The sequence below is a fragment of the Haemorhous mexicanus genome, chromosome 27 (genome assembly GCF_027477595.1).
Source record: "Haemorhous mexicanus isolate bHaeMex1 chromosome 27, bHaeMex1.pri, whole genome shotgun sequence".
NCBI classification, from domain to species: domain Eukaryota; kingdom Metazoa; phylum Chordata; class Aves; order Passeriformes; family Fringillidae; genus Haemorhous; species Haemorhous mexicanus.
Window position 1 is genome coordinate 5,422,082 of NC_082367.1, and position 25,387 is coordinate 5,447,468.

Here is a 25,387-nt window from a genome sequence, read left to right on the forward strand (position 1 = left end):
TCTGCCTGCCAGCCTGGCCCTTCCACTCCTCCTGCTTCCAAATCCTAACATGGCTGTAAGCAGCCACATCACGAAGCAAAAAAGCCCCAGTGGAGATAATTAGATTTTCATCTCTTCTAAGTGGTTTATGCTGCATTATAAGACAAATAAGAGGGAGAGCAAAGTCCTGGAGTCGCAGACCCCTCCCAGCTTTTTAACTCCCAAGGTCACAGTAAATCCTGGGCTACCCAGCCCAACTGCTGTCCCACCCCAGGGCCTGTTCCTGCTGATTCCAAGGGCTGGATAAAGCCCCTGGAGGTCTGGTTTGTTTTGACTGTGTGTACTCGGAGCTGTCAGTTTTATGCAAACATTTTAATGTTATTTCTGCTGCAGTTTATGCTGAAGGAATTCGAAGCTCGCCGACAGCAGCACGAGCAGCTCAACCAGGCAGCTCAGAGCATCCTGACTGGCCCTGGAGATGTTTCCCCATCCACCAGCCAGGTGCAGGATGAGCTCCAAGGGGTCAACCAGAAATGGTCCGAGCTCACCGAGCGCCTCAACTCCCGCTCCAGCCAGATTGACCAAGCCATAGTGAAGAGCACCCAGTACCAGGAGCTTCTCCAGGGCCTCTCAGAGAAGGTGAAGGCTGTTGGGCAGCGCCTGAGCAGCCAGTCTGCCATCAGCACCCAGCCTGATGCTGTCAAACAGCAGCTGGAGGAGACCAGCGAGATCCGCTCGGACCTGGAGCAGCTGGAAGAGGAGATCTCAGAGGCTCAGACCCTCTGTGATGACCTCTCCGTCCTGATTGGGGAGCAGTACCTCAAAGATGAGTTGAGGAAACGTCTGGAGACGGTGGCACTTCCCCTCAAAGGGTTGGAAGATCTGGCAGGTGAGATAGAGGAGGAATTGCTTGAGATGTTAGGATGTCAAGCTGCTCTTTGCCAAAGGGCTCTCCTACCACTGGGTTTATGAAAATAAAAGGGGAAGCACCATCTATCACTTTTTAGGGTTCTTCATGGGTGTTTTATGTGGCACCAAACATGGGAGAGTTCCAACTCCAGAAATACCTGAGCCTGGAGAGGGAGCAGATGTGACTACTGATGTGACTCTTCACCAAGCAGGGTGGCACATGCTTGGGAAAAAAAAGCAGGTTCCTAAATTCAGACTGGGGCATGAAGAAACCCCAGTGGCCACCCTCTGATCTGGGGATGCATCTTCTGGTTTCTCAGAGTTTACATTTAGAGACTGGTCAGGAGAGCTGAGACTTCTGCATTACCGCTGCCTCTTACGACTTAAGAAATTTATGAATCAGTTAAGAAAAAAGGCTGGTGATGCAATGGAAAGCTCCTTCCTGTTAATCAAAACACAGTTGGTGCATCTGAGATGATTTTAAATAATTGCACTTTGCTTATTTGATTTGAGCTTAACTGTCGCCTTCTAATCTCGTTGCCGTTGCAGCCGACCGGATGAACCGGCTGCAGACCGCGCTCGCGAGCTCCCAGCAGTTCCAGCACATGTTTGATGAGCTCAGGACCTGGCTGGATGACAAAAGGTGCCAGCAAGCCCAGAGCCAACCGATCTCTGCTAAACTGGAGAGGCTGCAGAGCCAAATCCAGGAGCAAGAAGAGTTCCAGAAGAGCCTCAACCAACACAGCGGCTCCTACGAGATGATTGTGGCCGAGGGAGAATCTTTGCTGCTGTCAGTCCAGCCTGGGGAGGAGAAGACCACTCTGCAGAACCAGCTGGTGAGCCTGAAAACACACTGGGAGGAGCTCAGCAAGCAGGCTGCTGACAGGCACTCCAAGCTCAAGGACTGCTTGCAGAAAGCTCAGAAGTACCAGCGGCACGCGGACGACCTCCTGCCCTGGGTGGAGGACTGCAAGGCGAGGATGGCAGAGCTGGAGGTAACCCTGGATCCAGTGCAGCTGGAGGCCACTCTTCTGAGGTCCAAGGCCATGCTGAGTGACGTGGAGAAGCGCCGGTCCCTGCTGGAGATGCTCAACAGTGCTGCTGACATCCTGACGGACGCTTCCCAGACGGACGAGGATGACATCCGGGATGAGAAGGCTGCCATCAACCAGAAGATGGATGCCATCACAGAAGAGCTGCAAACCAAGACTGGCTCCATTGAAGAAATGTCCCAGAGGCTCAAGGAGTTCCAGGAGAGCTTCAAGAACATCGAAAAGAAGCTGGAAGGGGCGAAGCACCAGCTGGAGATCTACGATGCCCTGGGGCCACAAGCCTGCAGCAACAAGAATTTGGAGAAGCTCAGGGCACAGCAGGAGGTGCTGCAGGCCCTGGAGCCACAAGTGGATTATCTGAAAAACCTCACTCAGGGTCTGGTAGAAGATGCTCCAGATGGATCTGACTGCTCCCAGCTCCTCAGCCAAGCCCAGGTGGCTCAGCAGGACTTCAAGGCCGTGAAGCAGAAAGTCAACGATTGCTGCGCCCTCATGGAAAACAAGCTGGAAGGGATCGGCCAGTTCAACAGCAGGGTCAGGGAGATGTTCTCCCAGCTGGCAGATCTGGATGATGAGCTGGACAGCATGGGCCCCATCGGGAGAGACTCTGACAGCCTCCAGTCTCAGGCCGAGGACGTGCGCGCCTTCCTGGGCAAGCTGCACCGGCTCAAGTGCGACATCGAATCCTCCGAGAGCGAGTGCAAGAAAATGCTGGAGGACGAGGGCAGCCCCGACCTGCTGGGGCTGAAGAGGGAGCTGGAGACGCTGAACAAGCAGTGCAGCAAGCTGACAGAGAGGGGCAGGAACCGGCAGGAGCAGGTGGAGACCACGCTGTCCCGCGTCGAGGACTTCTACAGCCGCCTGAAGGAGCTGAGCCACATGACCACGGCGGCCGAGGAGAACGAGGCCCTGCAGTGGGTGGTGGGCACAGAGGTGGAAACCATCAACCAGCAGCTGGCAGACTTCAAGGTAGGTTGGATTCCATGATGGTTTGGTTTTTTTTTTTTAAGTGTTTTTTGGCGTTGAGGTTTTTTTTTTTCCTTTGGTGGGTTTCAAGCCGTGGCGTCTCCGTGGTTTTTGTTGCTGCGATTTGTGAGTGGGTTTGCACTGAAATGTCCTTGCTCTGGAGGATGTGAAATCCTGCTGGTGGACTTGATAGGCTGTGGTGAAAAGGTGTGGAGAGGTTCTGGGATTGGCAGGAAAATCCCTGTGCTCCTGTGATGGGTGATGTTGGCATGCCAGCAGCTCGTGGGCTGCTAGAGGTGGGTGGCATTTAGATTTTGGGGGAGGAAGGGAGGGGTCTGAGTCCACCTGAGCTGTGACTTTGAGAGTCTAGTCCACATCAGGTCATCCTGTAGGTCTGGCTTTGCCTGGCCTGCTGCTCTGTTTGCTGTTCCCTCCATCTGGGTCACACGTTACATCCATTTTGGGATCCTTGGGTACAAAAAGAGCCACAGATGAGCTGTGAGCCAAGGAGTGCGCCCAGGAAATAAAACCAAGGTGAAGTTTTATGTGGCTGTTCACATTTCCAGCAAGGAGCTGATGGAGACCATCAAGGCTTGCACGAAGCACTGAGAGAGGGAAGAGTTGGAGTGTGTTTGATATATTTCTATACAGTATTATGATGTTGGGTCATGCTGTTACACTCCATTAATTATATTAACACGGCTTAGAAATTCTCTTGCTGTGAAACTTCTATTCCTGATGTGCTCAGGAGTTGATGATTGGGCTGATTTACATCTGGGTGCTTGTTTCCCTGGTGTTAATGGGGGGGTGGGAGGGAGAGGCAGTTTTACAGCCATTTACTTTTCATCTCATGGCTAATTGATCCCGTTCCACCACTTGAGCAGCTCTCTGAAACCTTCACCAGGACAAGGTGTTTCTGGTTTGGGGTTTGCCTATCCAAAAAAAAAGAGCTGAAATGTATTTATGGGACAAATTCAACCTCACCTGGTGGCGTTGCTTGTGTTGGGCAGTTTGCTTTGAGTTGATGTTGATGGGAAGGATTTAAATTCACCATTAAACACCACAGAGTCCCTTGGAACAATGATATCCAAAAAGGAGGTTTTAGTCCTTAAAATCAGTGAACCTTTCCTGGGATTATTCCCAGCTGAGCAGCTCTCATTAGGAACAATGACAAAACCCAGACTGGGCAGGAGCAGCTCAACCCACCGTGGGGTTTGCACGTGGTCCCCAGCTCAGTGACCTTGGGGATGACCCTTTAAGGCACGGGTGACCTGAGCCGAGGGGGTTTGGGGGTCTGAGGTGTCCTTAGCAAGAGTCACTCCCTGGCCATCGAGGCCACCTGGAGCAGCTGGGGCCTTTGTGGGTGGGAAAGGGAAAGTTGGCAGCAGTGGTGGGGAGGTTTTGCTGTGTAATGGCAGGGAATGAAATGGGGGAGAAGCAGGAGTGGAGGATGGAGTGGAGGATGGAGCAATCGTGGTTACAGCAGCATTCCTTCATTCCTGCTTTCCTGCACGGCTCATCCCCAGGGATTTCTGCACAAATCCTAAAGGTTGCAGAGCTGATCTTGGCAAAGCTTCACCTTCTGCTCCTACCTAAGGGGAATTCAGTCCCAGATCCTGATCTGCACGTGGAAGGACATCAGCAGGGACTGGAGGGAGAGCTGCAGAAGAGCCTGGCTCGTGCTCTGGGGGGAGCTCGGGGGGCTTCTCATGCCGGGCTCTTATTTCCCAACAAATTCTCTCTCTAAGACAATATCACAACTCTTGCCCTCCTTGGATTGCAACCCAGGGGCGTGCCCAGAGTGTCCTGGTGGAGCAGAGGAGCTCCTGATGCTGGCAGTGCTCTGGGGGGAGGCTGGGGTGAGGGATGGGGTGACGGGGGCTCTCCGGGAGCGGTCGCGCTCTGTCTGTCCAGAAGGCTCAAATGCAGGCAGATATTATGTCTTAAGGCATTAATTTTAATGAACATCTGTGTAAATGAGATGCAAATTAGGCATGGCCCCGGGGCTCCAGGCAAGTTGCCAACAGAGCCGTGACAAAGGTGGGCACTTCTGGACTCATTGTGTCCAGATTTTAATAAAGAAGAAACATTGAAGGCTCTGGTGGAGGCTGGGAACGGATGACTTTGGAAGCAGCTCACATTTGAAGCTTCCCATGTATTTTTCTTTTCCCTTTTCTTTCCCCAAAAGGCCACAACCTCCTTAACTTTTGGAAAGCTGCCATTTGTGCATTTCCTCTCTATCCCCCCCAGCCCCTTTCCCAGGTCACAGAGGGACTAATCCTGGCTTTGGGATGGATGAGCCCTCTCCTGCTGTAAGTTTTCCTCCTGGCTGGGTTCCTCCAAGGCAGGAGGCTGGGAAGCAGCTGTCAGATCATGCTCAGGGGGAAGCTTTGTTTGCAGGAGGGGATTTTTTGCTTCAGCAAAATGTGATTTTGGGGACAGATCCTCACCAGCTCCCTCGGCCATCAGGAGCCAGGACAACGATCCAGGGTGGAGCTGGAGTTCTGAGAGTGTGGGAAAACCAGGCAGGGACTGGTTGGTTGTAGCAGGATTGTTAAGAAAGCCCATCTGGAAGAGACTTTAAGGGGTCATCAGGCTGAGCCCTGAGTTTTCTGGTGAGATCAAGTGCAGCTGAAAGGCATTTCTGTGGTTTGGAGCCTGTGCTTATATGGACATCCCCATGGATCGCTTCGGATCCAGCTGTGCCACAGCAGAAATAACGTGGGTCAGCTCATGTTGAGCTGCCAGAGCAAAGGAGCCTCATCTTTAACTCCTGATCTCCAGCAGGAGTTGAACCCAAGTGGCTCTGGTTCCATTGCTGCCTCTCTGAGGAGCCTGTGATTTGTGTAAAAAGGGGCTGAAAGTCAGGAGAACCTTGGTGCTGAGCTCCACACAGCCAAGTTGGGCTCTTCAGCACGAGGGACAAGTGCCAGGCAGCAGCAAGAGCTGCTCGTGGGAGTTTCCAGGCTGGGGCACTTCTTCCCCCTCCACTGTCTCTGCTGTCAGCTCAGGTTTCTCAAAGCTTACGCTCTAATATTAAATTTTAATGACTGGAATCAAATGAGCTACAGTTGAGATGTTTCTAAACATAACAGCTCCGTGGATTCGGTTTGGCAAACAGCAGAATCCCCCAGGGAAATGATTCCCCAGGTACAGATGAGACAGGGGGTCACTCACCCCCCTGAAGGCAGAAGGGGTTTCTGCATCACTTTGTCTCCATCATCAGCAGCCCCTGATCAGCTGGGAGACCCTAAGTGAGAACTTTTCACCCCAAAAACGGTGAAACTTAACGGGATGAAGCTTGTGCTGCTCAGTGCAAGTGGCTCATCCTCCTTTACACGCTGAAGAAGCAGGGGTGAGAGGTTTGCTGGTTGGGAGCAGAGGTGCCAGAAAGCCCCAGGCATGGGCTTGTCCTGTCTGGCCAAGGAGAACCCATCAGCCTGGGCCACGGAGCTGCTGGGATCAAATTCTTGGGTGTTTTGGGGGAGACATCTGTGCTGGGGTAGCTTGGCCTCCTGGCTAAGCAAGCTTAAGCCTGGCTTTTGTTTGTCTTTTACACAGTGGATTTTGAACTTGGGTTTCAAAGCGTGGCTTGTGCTTGGCCTTGGCAGCTCTGAGCTGGGACCCTCTTTGATTCATGGTGTTGGTTTTGGACAAACCCTTAACGCTGTCACATTTCACCTACCAAATTCACAGCATTGAAGCCCAGCCCTGGGTCAGCTGGCAGGGATTTTGGGGTTCTCTGCCTTACAGTGCTCAGGAGGGAGGATCCTGGTGCCTCCCCAGTCATGGAATCATGGAATGGTTTGGGTGAGAAGGGGCAGGGACACCTTCCACTCTCCCAGGTTGCTCCAAGCCCTGTCCAACCTGTCAATGAACTCTTCCAGGCTTGAAGCAGCCAAAGCTTCTGTGGGCATTTCCTCCAGGAAGAATCTCAGCTGTACCATGCCAGGGGACACTTTGTCCCTGTGAGGAAGACGAGAGCAGGATCAGCCCTGCATTCCTCCCAAGCTGTGCTCAACAGCCACAAGGAATTCCTGCAAGAATCTGGAAACCCAAGGAAAAAAAAATCATCAAACTTGACCCAACCAAAGGTCACTGTCACTTTGAGGTGGCTGCAGGTGCAGTTGGGACACCTGGTGAGGTGTCTGTGCTTGGCTGGTGGCTCCTGCTGTCACCACAGCTGAGCTGGGTGGCGCTGGGGCAGGGCACAGGAATGTGGCGAGCCAGGACCTGCCCAGCTGGCACAGCCGGGCTGTTTATCCCAGATCTCGCCTCCCAGAGTTAATTAAACCCCACCCCGGAGAGGAGGGAGGAGCAGGAGGGGGTCTCCCACATCCAGCCTTCAGTGGGTGATGGCTTAGCCAAGGCAGAGGAGGGAGGAGATGGGATTTTGGGGTCTTGGTGGTTTTGGGGAGGTTTTTGGAAACTGGAGTTGCTCAGGGAGGAGCAGGAGGGTCTCCTGCATCCAGCCTTCAGTGGGTGATGGCTTAGCCAAGGCAGAGGAGGGAGGAGATGGGATTTTGGAGTCTTGATGGGTCTGGGGAGGTTTTTGGAAACTGGAGTTGCTCAATGCAGTGAACTCTGGCAGTGCTGTGTCACCCCAATAAAGGTTTAATGCTGGATGATGAAGGGGAGGGAGAATCCCTAGACAGCAGAAACTGAAGCCTCAGTGCTTTATTTCAGAGTAGGTCAGGTCAGCCAGGGCCCACACAGCCATTGTGCCTCCAGCACCCTCTTTGTCTGCTTCAATAAAAAAAATAAAAATCAGGAAAGCAATCCCGGGGGTGGTGATGCACTGAGTGAGGCCCAGACCAGAATTACTCATCTGGCCCTTCCCCTGGTGCTGTCTGACCCTGCTCCAGGCCCTCCCTGGAGCAGCAGCAGCTAGCCAGGGCTGGGGAGCCCACGCAGGCTCCTGTGCCCTCCTCCTGCCCCCCTTCCTGCCTGGGGGTGTCAGCTTCTCTCAGCACTTCATTCATAACTCGTAATTCCCCCAGCCTTTCCACCTGGGAGCTGACTCACCGGGGCTGTCAGAAGTGTCCCTGGGGTTCTCCAAGGTGTCACTGCCTGAGGGTGATGGCTTTGGGGAGGGGGCTGCCACTGGTGTGACCTCAGGAGCCATTGATGTCAGAGGGATGGGATGGGATCCATGGGATGGGATGGGATGGGATCCATGGGATGGGATGGGGTTCAGCAGTGTTTCACCAAGGATCAGAGTTTGCAGGAGGATCAGAGTTTGGGTTTCTCCCCCTCAGAAGTTTCAGCCCATTGAGGTTTGGTGCTTGTGCTCCTCAGTGGCATTTTGTGACCTTCCTTTGTTGGGTGACCTTGAGGGTCTTCTCCAACCTCAGTGATTTTGTGGTTCTCCCTGGGACTGTTATCTCTGCTCCTGCCTCTGCAGAGCCGTTCTTGGAGATCAGAGAATGGTTTGGGTTGGAAGGGACCTTGAAGATCACCTCACTCCAGCCCTCCTAAGGAGAGCAGAGGAAAAGCAGCATCCCATTTTGGCATTGCAGGGCTGGACTGGAGAGCAGGAGCGACTCCATGTGCTGATGGCACAAGGAACTGACACTCAAAGCCTCGAATTCTGGAGGCAGCAGGACAGGAGTGGTCCTTAGCCAGGACAGGAGTGGTCCTTAGCCAGGATAGGACTGGTCCTTATCCAGGACAAGTGGTCACCCAGCCCACGCCTCTGGGGTGGCTTTTTTGGTCCCTCCACACCCCACCCACCAGCCAAGCCCCCGGCAGGTGGGCGAGGGGAGGTGGGTTTCTGAGAATGAGATGTGGCAGAGAAGGGACACTCTGCCACTTGCTGTGCCCCAGGCCTGGCCCAGGGTATTTTTAACCCTTGTGTGCCCCCAGAGGAATGCGTGTGGCTCCCGACAGTCGTGGGGCTGGGAGCAGCTGGGTGGGACTGGGCTGGGAGTGGGGACAGGCTGCGTGATGGTGCCTTCTCGTTGAACGCTTTCCAGACCTACTTAAAGTATCTCTGGCTTGTATTTTCAGCAGCAGCAGCACACGCAGAAATGCCTCCTCTCTGACAGCTGTTAAGCTGCCTTAAAGGCACCATCTCCCCTCGTTGGGGAAGGGGATGATGAATGGGGGTGATAAGCACGGGCTGTGCTGGGTGACAGGGCTGTCACCAAGCCTGGCTGGGGAGAGTGGCCCAAGCTGCAGAGCCCTGGTGGGGCTGGGGGCATTTCTAACCTGGCCATCTTGTGCTTGCCCAGGAGCACCAGTGGCCTTGGCAGCCTCCTCGCTCCTTGGGAGTAAATTTTAGCAGTGAGGGAAGAGCAAAGGTAGCCCTGGAGCTCCTCCTTCCTGGAGGGAATGCTGCTGGTGTGCTGGTTCATCAGTGGGCTTTGACCTTGAGGTGTCAGCAGAGGCTTCCCTGATCCCCAGAACAAGAGTGAATTAAGCCAAGAGTTGCTGAGATCGACCAAATGCTAGCTTTTTTTTCTTTTTTTTTTTTTTTTCCCCTCCTCCTTTCCTTTTCTTTTCTTGACCGTGAAACAATCAGGCTGTGATCAAACGGTGCCTTTCAGGACTGCCTTGGGTCAGTGCTCCAAAAGCCACCCACTTGCAGATGCTTTGGTGACCCTGCCAGGTCTGAGCCCGGGGAGGTGGCCGGAGGAATGTCCTCTCCCCAGAGCACTCGTTAGCTGCTGGTGATGACACTTGGCAGTGTTTCCAGGAGATAACTAAAAATACCAGCTTTGCATAAGACCAGGAGAGCTGAGGATCCGAGGGAGGAGGAGATGGGAAGGTTTTTGTCTGCAAGGGCTGAGCAGAGGAGGGAGAGGAGCCTGGTCCTGGCAGGATGCAGCCGTGGAAGGGGGATCTGTGGGGACATTCCCATCACCCACAGCATCCAAGCCAGGCTTGGGAAGGGAGGGACTGTGGCCACTGGGTCTGGAGCAAGCAGGGAAGGACTCAGGCTTGGATTAGTCACTGCAGCCTTTCAAGAACAATTGCCAGTTCTCCTGCTGAAGGAGTGGTTTAGAGGTCTCCCATCCAGAGGATTCTCAGGATGATAACACACTTACCTCACTTCCTAAAGAGCCTCAGAACAGTTTGGTCATCACCCCATCCCTGTCGTCCCCCTTTGCCCTGGGGATCAGCTCCTGCATTTTGTGGGCAGTGGGATGCCCAGGGTGCTTCAATTTGCAGAGGAATGGAGCATCTGAGGACAAAATTGGGCATTTCAGCAGCTTTCACCTCCTGCCCACGAGGGCCCTGGCACAGGGCTCTGCCCTTGTCTCACAGTCCCACCTCAGGCTGCTGCCAGGGAGTTTTGGGGTGCTCTGGGAATGCTGAGTGCCGTGGGGCTGTGCCTGAGCTCTGCTGTAACACGTGGGCTCCAGGCTTCGTTCTGGAGAATTATTTATACCAACATCTATATTAGCTGCCTTGCAGGGAAAGCGCTGCAGCGCAGCTCCTGCACTCTTGGAAGAGCAAAATTAATTTAATTTTTTTTTTTTTTTTTTTTGCATAGCACTCACTGCAGCTGTGCATCCAAAGTGCAGGAGGTTTCTCTGGGAGCTTGGATTTTAACCTCTTCCTAAAACTTTCCCTGTGAAGGTGCAGCCCCCCCCCCCCACAGAGCCTGCTGAGGTTTCCTCCCACAGCCCTGTGGAGGAGAGTCCTGAATGAACAGGTTCCAAATGGCTGATTTAAAGATGGGCTGGCTCCCTGCATCCCGAGCAGCTGTAGCCTTTGAAGAGGGATTGAGTGGTGGCAGAGCCCTGGTGTGAGGTTGGTTTGAAGTCAGCTGTGAGCCCAAGGGATCAGGGAGCACCCAGAGCAGCACAGCAGGGTGGGAACAGCCCCAGTGCTCCTGCCTGGATCAGGAGCTGGAATGGCAATCAGAAAGATTTGAGAAAAGGAATGAATGAGGAGGAGAGCAAGAGGGAAAGAAAGAAGTCCCTCTGGCCTTCTGACAAACGCAGCAAAGGCTTTAAAAAACATGAATCCTCTGCTGAAAACTCCCAGCACAACCTAAAGCGCCGTTTCTAAGGGAGATTTTGTGAGTGCTTGATTTGGCTTTGTGCTTTTATTGCAGTGTCTGAGGGAGGGTGGAACGTGCCCTCAGCCCTTCTGTTGGGCTGGAGGCGCTGGGGGTTATCCACTCTGCCTTGCTTGGACGTGGCACAGCGTCCCAGCCCAGGGGTGGCACTCGTGGAGTCACATCTGGGGGACACAGTGGCCCACACGGTGTCAGGCACAGGGAGCAGGTTGCCCAGAGAAGCTGTGACCACCCAATCCCTCAAGGCCAGCCTGGAGCAGGCTGGTCTAATGGAAAGTGTCCCTGCCCAGAGCAGGGAGTGGAACAAGACGAGTTTTCCTGTGCTTCCAACACAAACTATTCTATTTTATGACATGGTCAGCAAGAGCTGTAGGGACAAAGCTCATAGTGCCAAGCTAGGAGCTCTTCTCCATCCAGCCTGCACTCCCAGGGCAGAAGAGCACCAAGGTGAACTTTAAAGAAGCTTTGAGGGTGAAGAAGACTCTTGGTTTCACCCTGATCTCATAAATGACCCGTCCATCAGAGATCTTGAGCTGCCTCTGATCTCTCTTGCTCGTCACATAAAACAGGCCCCTCGCTTCCAGCTGCTGAGATGCATTAAAAGAAAGCTAAAAATACATTGGTTTCCAAAGAGTGCTGTGCCATGTAAACAGTGGTGGCAGAGGTGGCGGGATGCAGCACGGCCATAAACAGGGTGACATCAGCCTGTGACAGGTCTTGGAAAGCCTCTGGGTGGGTTTTAGCTGAGGGTGTTTTATCTGCGGGACGTGGCCTGGGGTGGGGCCAGGTGACAGGAGCTGTTTGTGGGAGGTTTGGGGACTGAGCAAAAGCCAAATCAGGGATCTTGGTGGTCACTTGGAAACACCAGAAAGGACAAAAATCAGGCAGGACCTGCATGTCCTTCCACATCCATCCCCTGCACCGACACAAAGCCCTGACCTTGCAATTCCCAGCACTGCTTGGCTCCTGTCCCCATCATCGGGGAGGCACTTGGAGGCTCAAAGCCGTGATTTGAGCAACCTGCAGGAGCTGTGGCCGGGATCTTTGGGTTTCCAGTTGGCTTTCATCCCTGCCCAATATTTCCCTAACGGTTTCAGAAATTGGTGGTGGTGGGGGGAGAAATGTGTCTGAGGAAGACTCGGCTCGCTCCTGGCACGTGATTCGGTGAGGAAATGGGAAAAGAATTTCTGGCTGTGAAACGGGGCAGCTCCACGTCGAGAGAGAGAGAGAGGGAGGGAGATCGTTCCTTCTTCGCAGTGGAACAAAAAAGCCTGCTCGCCCCAGCCCGGATGCCTGGGATTCCTGGCGGAGGGGCCCCGGAGCGGTAACGGTGCAGCTCCCGGCCAAGGTGGTAGCGGAGCAGCCGGGGCGATGCTGGCACGGCACCGTTTGTCCTCTTGTTGTTTCAGCTGCTCCGGATTAATAGCAGCGACCAGGAGCTGCGGTGTCCCCCGCCAAGGGGAAAAATCCAGGCGTTGGGACACTCTGGCAGTGTTGGCAGCTGGGGCTGGAGGAGGCTGCAGGGATGAATGTCCGGCTGTCTGTCCGGGAGGGCTCGGGGGGTGGGGGGATGTGGAGGGGACATGGCCTGGATGGGCAGAGGGGCTCCCTGGGGGATGTTTGGAATCCCCTCCCAGATCCCCGCTCCCTCCCTGCCTCCCGCTCTTTTCCTTGGTTCTAGTGGATGGTGGAGAAAAGGGGTTCCAAAGGTTTCCCACTGTGCAAAAACCCCCATCCGAGGAGCACTTCGGGCCATTTAATGGGCAGTTTCCCCCGACCCCTCCCCTTCCCCAAAACATCCGTTCCCATCTCTCCAAAGCAAAACAAAGCTTTGGGAATGCCGTGCTGGAGCTGCTGCGTGTGCAGTTGGTGTCGGGACCTGGGGATGCAGGGGATGCTGAGAGCTCGGGGATGCGGGAGCTGGGCTCGCACCACACCATACCATGGCTTTGGCAAAGCCTCGGTGTTTTCAGGATGGCAGCGCATCAAAAAATATTCGGGATTTCATCTTCCTTGCCTGTGGCTCTTCATGGCCAGGTGGGAAGGCTTTTGGTGAAGCTGTGGCACAGCAAGGCACAGACCGAGCTCTGATTCTCCCGGTGTTGGTGCTTTTGGAGGGCAATGCTGCACGTTTTTCTGTATTAAACACCTTGTATTTTTATCCCGATGCCATAATTCATCCCAAAGTAGCAGGCCGGGTGGCTGGTGGGGCGGGTTGTTGCCTGGAGATGCGTGGAGGCTGTTCCCAACCCTCCTGTTTTCTCTCCCAAGTCTGCGACTTCCCTCAGCATCACTTCGCAGCGGTGATTCACGCACCCGGCCTGCCTCCCTCCCCGCTTCCAATGTTCCCCATCTCTTAAACCCAAGGGTTTTGGGGGAGGAAAAGAGGGTGACAGGACTCAGGATGGGAGGAGCAGGATGCTACCCAAGAGCTGGGGCTATAAAAATCATTATTTTCAGGAAAAGAGCCTGCAGTGGTTGAGGGGAACGGTGGCGAGTTGCGGGTGGCTTTTTGGCAGAGCGATGGGGGAAGGCAAAATTGGTACTTTGGGGGTGTTCCGGATGCGTTTCTCCGGTGAATTCGAAACTCGGTTCTTTGTGCGAGGGCGGGTGTGAGGAGCCGGGACACCCGATGTGTGGCGGGGTCGCCATCTCCCTGCCAGCTCCGGCTCGGGGAAGAGCGGACAAAGGGCCGGGGGAGCGGGGCCGGTGGCGGCGGGAGCCGGAGCCGGAGCCGCCGCCGAGCCAGGGCGTTGCTGCTCTTTGTCGGGGGCTGCCGCCTCCCCCCGGAGGAGGGGCCATCCCCGGCGGGGCGGGCGGGGACCACCCCCGCGCTGCCTCCGAGCATCCCCCCCGCTCCCCAGCCGGGTCGCGCTCCGCTCCCCCCTTCCCGGGGCCGCTGGGGGGGTCGGTGCGGGGGGGTGCGGGAGGCACCGCGGCTCTCGGGGAGGGGGCGGCCCCGGCGCTGCCGCCCCGCCCCGCGGCGCCGCCCCCCGCCCGCCCCCGCGTCCCCCCGCCCTCCGCCGGGGCTGGAGCTCCGCGGGAGCCGGTGCTGGCGGCGGCGGCGGGGCCGGGGCGTGCGGCGGCCTGCGCGGCTCGGCCTTTTGTTCCGCCGGCGGGAAGGAGAGCGGGCGGCGGCGGTCGGGAGCGGGAGGACGAGCAGGAACAGGAGGAGGAGGAGGAGGAGGAGGAAGGCAGCGGCCATGCATCCCGCCGCGCCGGCCGGGGGCTGCCCGCGGGGGCGGCGCGGAGCCCCCCGCCCCCGGCCCGGCCGCTGAGCCGCGCACAAAAGGGGCGAGAGCAGCGGGGAAGGGGAACGGGAGGGCGGCCCCGGGGTGTGTGTGTGTGTGCCCGCCCCGTTCCCGGCCCCGGTCCGCCCCGCATCGCCGCCGGTACCGGCCCCGCGCCCGCCCCGCCGCCCCCTGCCCCGCCATGGCCGGGCCGCCCGGTGGCGCGGAGCCGCCGCAGCCCGACACCGGCCGCCGGGAAAGTTAGTGCTTAGAGCGGGGCCGGCAGCAGCAGCAGCAGGACGAGGAGGAGGAGGAGGAAGAAGAAGCAGCAGCGGCAACAGCCGCCTCCAGCCGCGGCTGCTCCCCGTCCCCCCCGTCGGCTCCCGGAGGCAACTCAGGGGATTCCATCCCGCTCCGTCCCTTTGCCATTTTTGGATGCGTTTTATAGCCAATTTTTTTTTTTTTTCCCCTGGGGAGAAAGCAAAAAAAAAAAAAAAAAAAAGCGAAGACCCAGCAGCCTTCCTCCACCTCCGGACTCCGCGGCCGTGCCGCCACCGCCGCGCACGCACCCGAGTGGATTTTGGGGGTTCCGCCACTGCCGGTGGCACCGGGCGAGGTGACGGCAGCGACAATGCCATCATGTTTTTGAGACAGGAAACCTCCGAGTTTGCCCTGAATGAAGAACTTCCTGTGTTTAAAGTTGTACGAATATCCGCTGACAAGCTCGGTTCAAATGAAAACACGAGAGTCGGGGGGAGAGGCTAATTCGGACCAGCTGGACTTGCACGGCGCTCGGAGCTGGGCAGAAAACGCGCGGAGCCGCTCGCCCCTGCCAGCCGGGAGCGGCCGGGACAAGCAGTGCCTTTGTTAGTAAAGAAGGACGGACGGGATAATTTAAGAGCTTCAAACTCTTCCGACGTTTCTGTCGCGGACCGCTTGGAATATTTTACCGGAGCTGTTGGATTTTGGATGTTCCGCTGATGGATGGGGTTTTTTAGGGGGGCCGGGGGGATGAGATGGGTTGTTTCACTGCTCGGGACTGCTGCTCAGGCTGCTGAGCTGGCGCGGTGCTGCCGGTCCCCCTTGCCATCCCCGTAGTGTCACTTTGGGATTAGAGGCTGCCCCGGCGGCGGGTTTGGGACCTGCTGGCCGTGTGATGCTTCCTGCCGTGGCGGGCGAAAGGTTGCCGGGGTGGTTCCTTCATCCATAAGGACGAGAGTATGGGCAAACCACTGAGCCGGCCAGACTGTTTACGGCAGAACCGCACTTGCCTGGGGAAGGGCGAGGATGAGGATGGTTATATAGAGGATTGCTACGTGCCCCAGAGATCGATCTACGACACGATGAGAATTAACGAGCAAATCGATCAGGGATCGAAGCTCAACCAGCTCTCCAAGAGCACCCTGGGCAAGGGGGATGGCAGCACCATATCCAGCAACGGGACTCTGGGAGCTGCCAACGTCTTCGAGTCCAGGCCGCCGGAGCCCAAGAAGCTGGATGAGCGAGTCATCTTCGACCAGCTCAAGCTCAGCAGCGACGTCTCCAAGCCGGCGCCGGCTCCGCCAAAGCGGCGACCGAACCCCGAGAAGAAGGAGAACGTCAACCGGCGCTCGTGGAAGTCCTTCATGCCTCCCAACTTCACCGAGTTTGCCGAAAGGATGGGGGCTTCGCTCAGCGAGGTGTCGGAGGCGGGCGCTTCCAACCCTTCCCTGCGGGACAAGCGGGATTCCAGCGCCATGCTGGCCGAGCAGCCGGGCCAGCCCGAGCACGGCGAGCCCATGTCGGAGTCTCTCACCTTGGAGCACGTCTCCAAGTCATCTGGCACGGCAGAGGCTCTGGTGGCCAAGCAGTTCAGCGTGGATGGCTATGGAGGTCCCCGGGATGAGCGCCAGGCCCTGCTGAACGCCGGTGACAGCCGTGTCAGGGACCTGGCCAGGGCCCGCCGGCTCCCCAGTGCCACCTGGCCACGGGCCAGGAAGAATTTCATCAGGGGGAACTTCAACGATGGGCACCAGGAGACCCTGGAGGCCTCCGAGTCGGACTCTACGGTGGAGAACGTCAACCTCTCTCCGTGCCTTAGTGAAGAGCTGCTGGATACGGGACTGGATATTCTCATCACCTCCAATCTCAGGGAGAAAACGGAGTCTGAGCTGAGATTTGAGGAGGACGAGCGCTGGGTGATGATGGAGGAGTGGGAGGAGGCGACGCTGTCAGAGAGAGGAAAGGCTGTTCTGGTGGCTGAGGAGAAGAGGAGCTGTTGCTTGGCAGATATTTCTGAAGAAAGGGAACAATCCACTGCTCCGGAGGATGGCTCTGCCCCCAGTCCGGGGACCTCCCGGTCCTGCACGTCCCCTGGGGGTGGTGGCACCGCGTGCTGCACGGAGGACGTGGCGGTGCAATGTGGGGTCGAGGACTTTGCTCCGGTTTTGGAGCGCTCAACCAGCCCCACGGGCCCCGAGCTGTCCGACACGGACTCAGTGCAGATGTTCCTGGAGCTGGAAGAGCAGTGCCTGAATGAGGACGGGCGTGATGGAGCTGTCCCCAGCTGCCTGGAGATTCAAATGTCCCCAATGGACTCAGAGGGGCTGGACCCAGATTCGGCCAAACTGGCCGGGTTGGTGGTTGAAGGGGGTCAGCACAGGGTCCCCTTGGATATCAGCGCCTCAGACTCTGCTGTGGTGTCAGATCTGGAGGACTTTGATGTCACCTGCAGCTCCCAGGTGCTGAGCACGCTGGAGCCTTTGACAGAGCCCTTCTCAGAAAGGGACACCTTGGCTGTCACCCCGACGGACTCGGACGGAGGGGCCTCCCCCAGCCCCGTGGCCATGGCAGGGCTGGGGTCCCTCCTGGAGTGCTCCCCAGTGCTGCTGGGGGAGCTTGATCCTGACCCACTGGTGGACCCAGAGTTTGTGGCTGCTGGGGTGACATCCCACACAGGGGCACATCCAGCTGCTGGACTGGGGGGAGATGGGTACCCCAGTGCCCCAGAGGGGTGGGGTGAAGATAACCAAGACTTGCTTCCCGAGGGGACCTGTCCTGGCCAGGTGTCCCCCTGCCAGCCCCCAGCCCCAGCGATGGAGGAGCTGGGGTCCCCCCCACGGCACAGCCAGGCTGGTGTTGAGGGCTTGGATCCCTTCAGGACCCATCACCTTCTGCCTGGAAGGACTGAGGTTGCCCACTGGGATGTCCCAGAACTGGTTTCTGAGGATGAGGCAACAGATTTGGGATCAGGGAGTGCAGCTGAGGGCTGGACTCGTCCAGCAGGGAGTGGGGATGTTTGCTGTGGTTCTCTGCTGCCTTTCCACGCTGGCTCTGCATCAGAGCCAGGCTCCAAGGCTCCGACAACATTCCCAGTGCCTGCTGAGGACCTCCCATGGGAAATGGTTTCCCTGGGCCGTGCCCTGTCTCTGGAAGGGGCTGCCCACACAGAGGGGTGCCCCGTGGAGGTGGCTGTCACGCATGGGGGGACACCAGCAGCCATCCTGCAGCCAGGAGATGTGGACTTGTTGTTTGCCCCCAGCTGGGAGGTCCCATGTCCTGCCAGCCCAGCCACCCCTGAAGAGCTTCCTGGCACACTGTCCATTGCAGGGCCTGCCATCCCATGGGATTTTGGGGAGCTTTCTGCTCCAACCCACGCGCTTTCAGCAGGAGATGTGGCTGTCCTGGAGCCCCAGGCTCAGGGGATGCCACCAGCCACCGGGGATCCCACCATGGATGCTGAGGAACCTCCAGGAGCCACCACCACTGCCATGCCCTTGATGGTGGAGGAGCTTCTGGAAGCCCCACCACCCTTTGCTGACGTGCCTGTTGCCACCGTGCCACCTCCAGCAGCTGAGCCGCTCGCCTCGCGTGCCAGGGACCTCGGTGGTGACCCCGTGCCATTGGTGGTGTCCTTGGGGGATACAGATGACTTTGCCATCGTGGTTGTGCCACCCATCCTGGAGCACCTGCCTGCTGAAGTGGTGGCTTTGGAGGATGACGCCATTGGGAGCTTACCTGCAGCAGGGGTGGCAGCTTGGGAGGGTCCCCGTGGTGCCTTCTCACCCCTCCCAGAAGGTCCCACCAGCACCCCAGAGCCGCTGGGGACACCCTTTGCCCCAGCAGCCAGGGCACAAACCCTCCCCAGGGCTGCGCTGAGGGGCCCCCTCCGTCCCCGCAGCTGTGGGGGTGCCCTTTCCCTCTGTCCCAGCGAGGGACAGGGGACATCGGGCATGGAGGGACCCCTCGGTGCTGCTGCCATGGCAGAAGGGCCCCCAGCTCTCCCAGATGGATTCGTTCCAGATAACGAGGTATTTGTTGCTCAGGCTCCCGCAGCCGGGGCTCCAGGCACAGAATTCGCTTTATTTTGCACTCCAGGGATGGGTGGGAGGTGGGAGCCCACTCAGTAACGCACGATCTGGGCTTCCAAACAGCCTTCTCCCTCCTGAGATCAGCTTGAATTTGGCAGGGAAAAAAGTTTTTTTTTTTTTTGGGGGGGGTGGTGGGGGGGAGTTGTGTGATTGTGTAAGTAAGGGAGGCAAAAGATTCTCGCTGCTCGATGACCTGAAATGTGGACTTACACTTTTTTGGCTTATTAAAGTACATTGTGGTCACTCAGATGGAAATCACGGACTTTAGAAAAAACCTTCTCGCTCTCTCCTGGCAGGGAGTTCCCATCTTTGAAGCAGAAAATATATCAGGAAAAAGAGAAACCTGTGAAATGAATTAAGTGCAAGCAATTCCTGCCCCGTGCAGTCATCGCTGTCTGTAGTTTTTTTTCTGTGAGCACTGAGGTGCTGAGGCTCAGAGGCTGCTTGGGAAGGGGCTCAGATTCTCTCTGGTGTTTGGGGATTTGTGTTGCTCGTGGCTCTCGCCTGGAGAGACCTCAGTGCTGGAGTTCCCACAGCCCAGCGCTGATTTCCTGCCATCTGGAATAGGAGAAATATCACTAAGGAGACATCAGAAGTTAGTCAGCACCAAAAATCCCGATTTGGTGGCAATTACTCATCCTTTGGGCTGTACCACCCCTTTGAGATAGGCACGTGGAGGGGCTTGGAGAGGTGGTTTCACATGGGGGTCCACGTGAGCACGGGCTGGGACACCCGGAGGGGACCTGGGTGAGGGAAAAAACCACTGGGTCCCTGCCATAGTTGTTTCTGTTGCTTGAAATTCAGTGAGGGGGATCCTTGTTTTAGGTTCAGCACCTCTGATTGTGAACCCCACCAGCCTTCCCCTTGCTCCAGGCATTGCTGGAGATGCTTCCTGGAATTCCACATCCAGCAGCAGAGGGGTTAAGGGAGATGAGGGAAGCAGAAAGCAAAGGGGGTGCTTTGGGAAGCCTTTCTGGGAGTGAGGAGGAGGAGGAGGAGGAGGTGTGGTGGAGCAGATGTCCTTCTGCTCTCCCAAAATGTCTGTCCAGCTCTTCCCCAAGGCAGGACACCTTGCTCCACAGCAAAGGGGAGTCATTAAATATTTGTTTCCAAGCTGAGTCACAGTGAGGTTAATGAGCTAAATCACTGGAATCTTTTATGAGCAAAGGAAAAACAAGTGTGTTGGACACGCTCACCCTCGGGCTGTTGCTGGGATTATTTTTGTCAGGCTCCTCAGGGAGTTCAGGCTCTCAGGCTGGCTGATACCTGTGTTGCAGGTACCCCTGGTTGGATCCTCCAGGCTTTTCCACAGGGCTCCCTCCCTGCCTGGCTCCTTTGGAGTTTGTTTTGCAGTGCACGGAGAGCTCGGCCCAGCCTGGCATGCCAGGCTTATCAAGCCTGATCCTTTTGTGGGTTTGGCTCTTGCACCCAGCAGCTCCATATATAAACAGAAACAGGAGAACAGCCCAGGAATTGGTGATTCCAAGTCCCCATTTATTTCTTATAACCGTGGCAGAATTCTCCACGAGCAAACAGCTCTGGACAGTGTCTGCCAGCTCACCCTTCGCTCGTGTCCTGGAGGGACCTCCCTGCCCTCCTGTTCCTGAGCTCTGCTGGGAAAAAGTAGCTTTTTTTTCCTTTGGAAATGAGACAGGGAAAGTCAAAGCAGTGCCCCTTACTCAGGCTGGGAGCTGTGCCTGTGTGTTTTGGGGGATTTTGGTGTTTTTAAGGGGTTTTGCTTGGTGCTCCTCGGGAGCAAAGCGGTTGCCGGGCGCAGAGAGCCGTGTCCTCCACGAGCTGCTGCTCTGCTGGGGGAGATCTTGCATCCAAGTGGGAATTTTTCAGTGCAGGCAGTGCCCGTGCATTCTTGGGCACAGGGAGCAGGTGGCTGCTTGCCATCCCCTCTGCTTCCCAAGGCTGTGACAGGGCCAAGGGCTCTGCTGCTGCCCAGCGCCGGCTGCGGGGTGACCCCTGCTCTGCATGGGCTCCTGGGCCAGGGGAGCAGAGCCAGCCAGGAATCTGCTCCCTGGTTTTGGGGTGTCTGCTGTGGGGGACAGGGCAGGCTTGTCCCTTGGGGCTGGTGGGGAAGGATGGTGCAGGGGCAGCGCGTGGTTCCAGCAGATCCCCGGCTCTGATAAAGAGCATTTATCTCCTCTGGAGAAACAGGATTCTCCCTGCTGCCTCTCCTGACAATGGGGAGCTTCATTCGCTCTCCTCCCCCTTCCCTATCAAATCTTTTTTGGTTTAGAAAGCTTTTCCCCACAGGATTCCCAGGCAGGACCGTGCCAAATCCGTGGTAAACGACTCGCACATTAATTGCCTATTGCCTTTGTCTTTCGAAATGCAGCGAGCTCCTCGCTGCCTGTAATTTCGTGGTTAACAAAACTCATATGATGTCAGGTCTCTGTTCTCAATAGCTTCACTGTGAGAATTGCTCGGGGTTTTTCCCCAGGAGCATTATTTCCCAATCTGATGGCGAGTCGGAGCCGATGCTCTCATTTCTTCCTCGGTTTTCTCTTTTTACCTCACTCCACTGCTTTTCCCAGGAAAAATGGGATTTACCCATTTAAAACCAGAGGTGGGTGTGGATAGACCCTGAGTTGTGCTCCAAACCAGCAGATTCCTGTGACATCTGTGTCACTAGGTCAAGGCAAGGGAGGAGTTTAGGCAAACTTGCACAATTCCAATAAAATCAGTGCAAGTGGCTACTGCATCTTCCCTGGAGAGGAAAGCTTGTTGTATCCATGGAAAGACTGAGTGGCTGGAAGAGCAGCTCACAGCTTATAAATCACCTTTTCTCTCCCACCTTTTCCACCCTACAGCAATTCCAGAAGGAGCAAGTGGATCCCCTCCAGCTAAAGCTACAGCAAGTCAATGGAGTTGGTCAGGGACTCATCCAAAGCGCCGGGAAAAACTGTGATGTGCAAGGGCTGGAGCATGACATGGAAGAAATCAACACCCGCTGGAACACCCTCAACAAGAAGGTGGGAGCACAGGGAGGGGCTGTCCCTGGTTTTTCTGGGGTTCACGGGCAGGGAGCTGAGGCTCTGGTGCCAGTCCCTGACACTGCAGCGGGGTTGTTTTTGGGGTGCAGGTGGCCCAGCGAGTGGCCCAGCTGCAGGAGGCCCTGTTGCACTGCGGGAAGTTCCAGGATGCCCTGGAGCCACTGCTGAGCTGGCTGGCAGACACCGAGGAGCTCATCTCCAACCAGAAACCTCCCTCTGCCGAGTACAAGGTGGTGAAAGCCCAGATCCAAGAGCAGAAGGTGAGTGACCACTGGGAGGGGAGCTCAGGACAACCAGACCATATTTTGGGGGTCCAGCTGGGATGTCCATACTTCTCTCCTGGTGGATCTCAGTTCCTCACATCCCAGTGTAATGAGCAGTTTGCCCACACTCAGGGATCTCCATCACCTAAATCACCGTGTCCCTTCGTTGCCCCGCTGCCTCTTGAAGTTGGTTTTGCTGGTTGGCCGTGTTTTTCCAGCCCTGAGTTTTGCTTTGTGCTGATAATTCTGCTGTGTCAGGAGCGAGCTGGTGGTGGTGCAGGGCCTGGTTTGGGTGTTTGGACAAAGGGAACGTCACAAAGTGTGAGAGCAGCCCCAAGGTGTGCCGCTGTTTGCTGAGATAACAGCCCGGGGTCGGCGCCTGCCCTCGGAGGGGGAGGAGGGGAGGTCAAGTGTGGTCATGGGGAAATATTTCAGAAATGAATTCTTACCCAGGCTTGGTCTGATGTGTGGAGGTTGGAAGAGGAAATGTGCTTCAAGTGGAAGTGAAAAACTTGATAAGTTGGAGGGGGTTGGTGGGAAAGACTCGGAAAACTCTTCTGGCACAGAAGTGGTTTGGATCTTGGGTAGTGTAAGAGAGGGAAGGGGAAATAAAAGGGGAAAGTGAAGAGGGAAAGGAAAGTGGAGTGGAATGGAATGGAATGGAATGGAATGGAATGGAATGGAATGGAATGGAATGGAATGGAATGGAATGGAATAGAATAGAATAGAATAGAATAGAATAGAATAGAATAGAATAGAATAGAATAGAATAGAATAGATGAAAGTTCAGTTGGATGGGACCTACAGTGATCACCCTGTCCAGCTGCCTGACCACTTCAGGGCTGCCCAAATCAAAGCATGTGATTATTATAATGTAATATAATACAATAGTACAATATAATAGAACTCTCTAATTTTTTGAACTGGTTTTGAAGGCAGAGCCGTGCCCCAGGGCTGGGCCTGGTCTCAGCCCAGTACTGGCAGCACTGAACCACAATTAGAGATGTGACCCCTCCAAGGGCTGCATTTGGTTCTGCTGCTCCAATCTGGTAATTATTTGCCTCCCCCAAGCTGCTCCAGCGCCTCCTGGACGATCGCAAAGCCACGGTGGAGATGATCCAGGCGGAGGGCGACCGGATCGCGCACTCGGCCGAGCCCGCCGACCGGGACAAGATCGTGGGGCAGCTGGAGAGCCTGGCCCGGCGCTGGGCAGGGCTGCTGGGCAGGGCAGCTGCCAGGTGAGGGGCACTGCCACCAGCTCATCCCGCGGGTCACCGTGCCCCGGAGCCTGGGGTGACAGTGTGGCAGTGCTCGGGGAGCTGGCGGAGATTTTGGTGCAGATACATCCTGGAAGCAGCTGGAAAACACGAGGAGTCAAAGGCTGGCTGGGAGCTGCTGCTGATAGCAGTGGTTTACAATGGCAGGGAAGAGCTGAGATTAAATAATTTCCCTGCAGGGGAGGGATGTTATTTTTATTCCTGTAAGCTTTAACGTTTAGCAACATCCTGTTGACACCTTTATGCTGCCAGAATCTTGTTTATGAGTTACTTATTTCTACCTAAGCTGATGTTTGAGGTTATGAAGTCACTTCTGAGGTCAGATTGGACCTTTCTTCATGTTTTTAATCATTGCCAACAAGCTGGACTGTCCATCCAGGACTGTCCATCCAGGATTGTCTTTACCCAGAAGTTCTGAAAGGCCAAGAGCCTGGCCACAAGCTGAGGGATCTCCAAGACAGTGATAGGGATGGAACAAATGGAACTAAATGATCTTCAAGGTCCTTTCCATCTCAAACTGTTTCATGAAAAGCTGCACAATGGGGAAGCTCTTCTGCTGCCTTCACAGGGCAATGAACTAAAGGCACAGCTGCAGGAAAAGCTTATTTTGCAGTTCCTCCACATTGATTTTTATCTTTGCCATTGTAGCTTGCCTGACAATGGTGTCTCACCTTGCTCTGGACAGAGCTGCTTCCTCCAAATACCTGAAGCTGCTTCCCATGCCTGGCTCCAACTGGGAGCTGCTCCTTAGTGTTTCCTCTGACTCAAAGAATCACAGACTGGTTTTGGTTGGAGGGGACCTGAAAAACCACCTTGTTCCAACCCCCTGCTGCGAGCAGGGACACCTTCCCCCAGACCAGCTCGCTCCAACCTGGCCTTGAACAATTATTCCCTTCTAATTTTATGATTACTTTTTTATAGGCAGAAGCAGCTTGAGGATATCTTGGTGCTGGCAAAGCAGTTCCACGAAACCACGGAGCCTGTGTCTGACTGGCTGTCGGTGACAGAGAAGAAATTGGCCAACTCTGAGCCCATTGGCACCCAGACCGCCAAAATCCAGCAGCAGATCAGCCGCCACAAGGTAGGGCCTGTGCAGGAGCAGGATGGAGGTGGTTGGAGCCAGGTCCCGCTCCAGTGGTGTTGTTTCCACCACAACCAGAGAGGTTTTTGGCACAAACAAGGGCTGGAGGAGTTATCCAGGCTGTTTTATGTACAGAGAAGGCTGCAAGCCCTGACCCACCAGCGTGGGTAAACATTAAACTGGCGTCCTTGCACCTCCCAGCAGATTTGGACAGGAAAAACCATTCCTATTCATGTGTTTCTTTTTAATTTCTCCTCAGTTTACCCATTCAGGGGTGGCTTTTACATCCCCTCCATTTTTCAGTTACGTTCATTGTTGTGTTCCCCCTTTAAGTTGCGTTTATTTCATTTTCCTCATTCTCCACTCATTTTTTCCCCCCCTTTCTGTTGTCCATTCTACCCTGCACCATTCAGGCTCTCGAGGAGGAGATAGAGAGCCACTCCACCGACGTGTCTCGGGCGCTGGGGGTCGGGCAGTCTCTGTCCTCCCTGAGCTGTGCTGCTGAGCAGAGGCTGCTGGCAGAGAAGTTAGAGGCTCTGCAGAGCCGCTACGGCGAGGTCCGGGAGCGGTGCGGCCGCAAGGCAGCACTGCTGGACCAGGCTCTGGCCAACGCCAGGATTTTTGGGGAGGAGGAGGTGGAAGTGCTCAACTGGCTGGCTGAGGTGGAGGACAAGCTGGGCTCAGTGTCCATAAAGGATTTCAAACGGGACGTCCTGCAGAAGCAGCATGCCGACCAGCTGGTATTTCCCCTTTTGTTTTTTTGATTTCCTTCCATGTTTGTGTTTGTTTTGTTGCATTTTAGCTGGTTTTGTTTATGTTTCTGGGGCCTGATTTTAATTTTGCGAAGCTCGTTCTGCTGCTGGGTCTGTCTGAGGTTTGGAGAGGAGTGTAAAGAGATTTCATGTGTTATAAACAGCAATTGTGGAGGGCTCCCCCCCCCCCAAAAAAATGGGTTTCTCAAGGCGGGGGAACTTCAAATGGTTCATTTGATTTGTGAGCAGTGTCTGAGCCAGCTTGGCCACCCTGTGCCTTCAGAAAGCTGGATGCTGTTTCCAAAATTGAGAGCTGGAAAAGTCTGGTGGGTTTTGGAGCTGGGCTGGCCACTGAGGAATCCTCTGCATCCTCTCCCTGGGGCTGTGCAGGCTCTTTCCAAGAGTGAGGTTCTGTCTAGTACAAGGGCGAGTCCTTTGGTGACACAGATCCAATGGGTTGGGTTGGGTTTGCTCTGAGATTTGGGCCTTTGAGTC

At 55.7% G+C, this 25,387-nt stretch overlaps 1 protein-coding gene across 12 annotated transcripts in view; it reads left to right on the forward strand.

Annotated features, from left to right (window-relative positions):
- MACF1 (microtubule actin crosslinking factor 1) overlaps nucleotides 1-25,387 on the forward strand; it is a 144,346-nt gene that overhangs the window by 88,478 nt on the left and 30,481 nt on the right. For all 12 annotated transcript variants that reach the window (XM_059868557.1, XM_059868560.1, XM_059868559.1 and 9 more), the window contains 7 exons: nucleotides 373-868; nucleotides 1,438-2,909; nucleotides 21,337-21,498; nucleotides 21,609-21,779; nucleotides 22,854-23,020; nucleotides 23,981-24,140; nucleotides 24,554-24,880. In XM_059868557.1, the coding sequence (XP_059724540.1) occupies nucleotides 373-868; nucleotides 1,438-2,909; nucleotides 21,337-21,498; nucleotides 21,609-21,779; nucleotides 22,854-23,020; nucleotides 23,981-24,140; nucleotides 24,554-24,880 (2,955 nt within the window). The remainder of the gene's footprint in view (nucleotides 1-372; nucleotides 869-1,437; nucleotides 2,910-21,336; nucleotides 21,499-21,608; nucleotides 21,780-22,853; nucleotides 23,021-23,980; nucleotides 24,141-24,553; nucleotides 24,881-25,387) is intronic.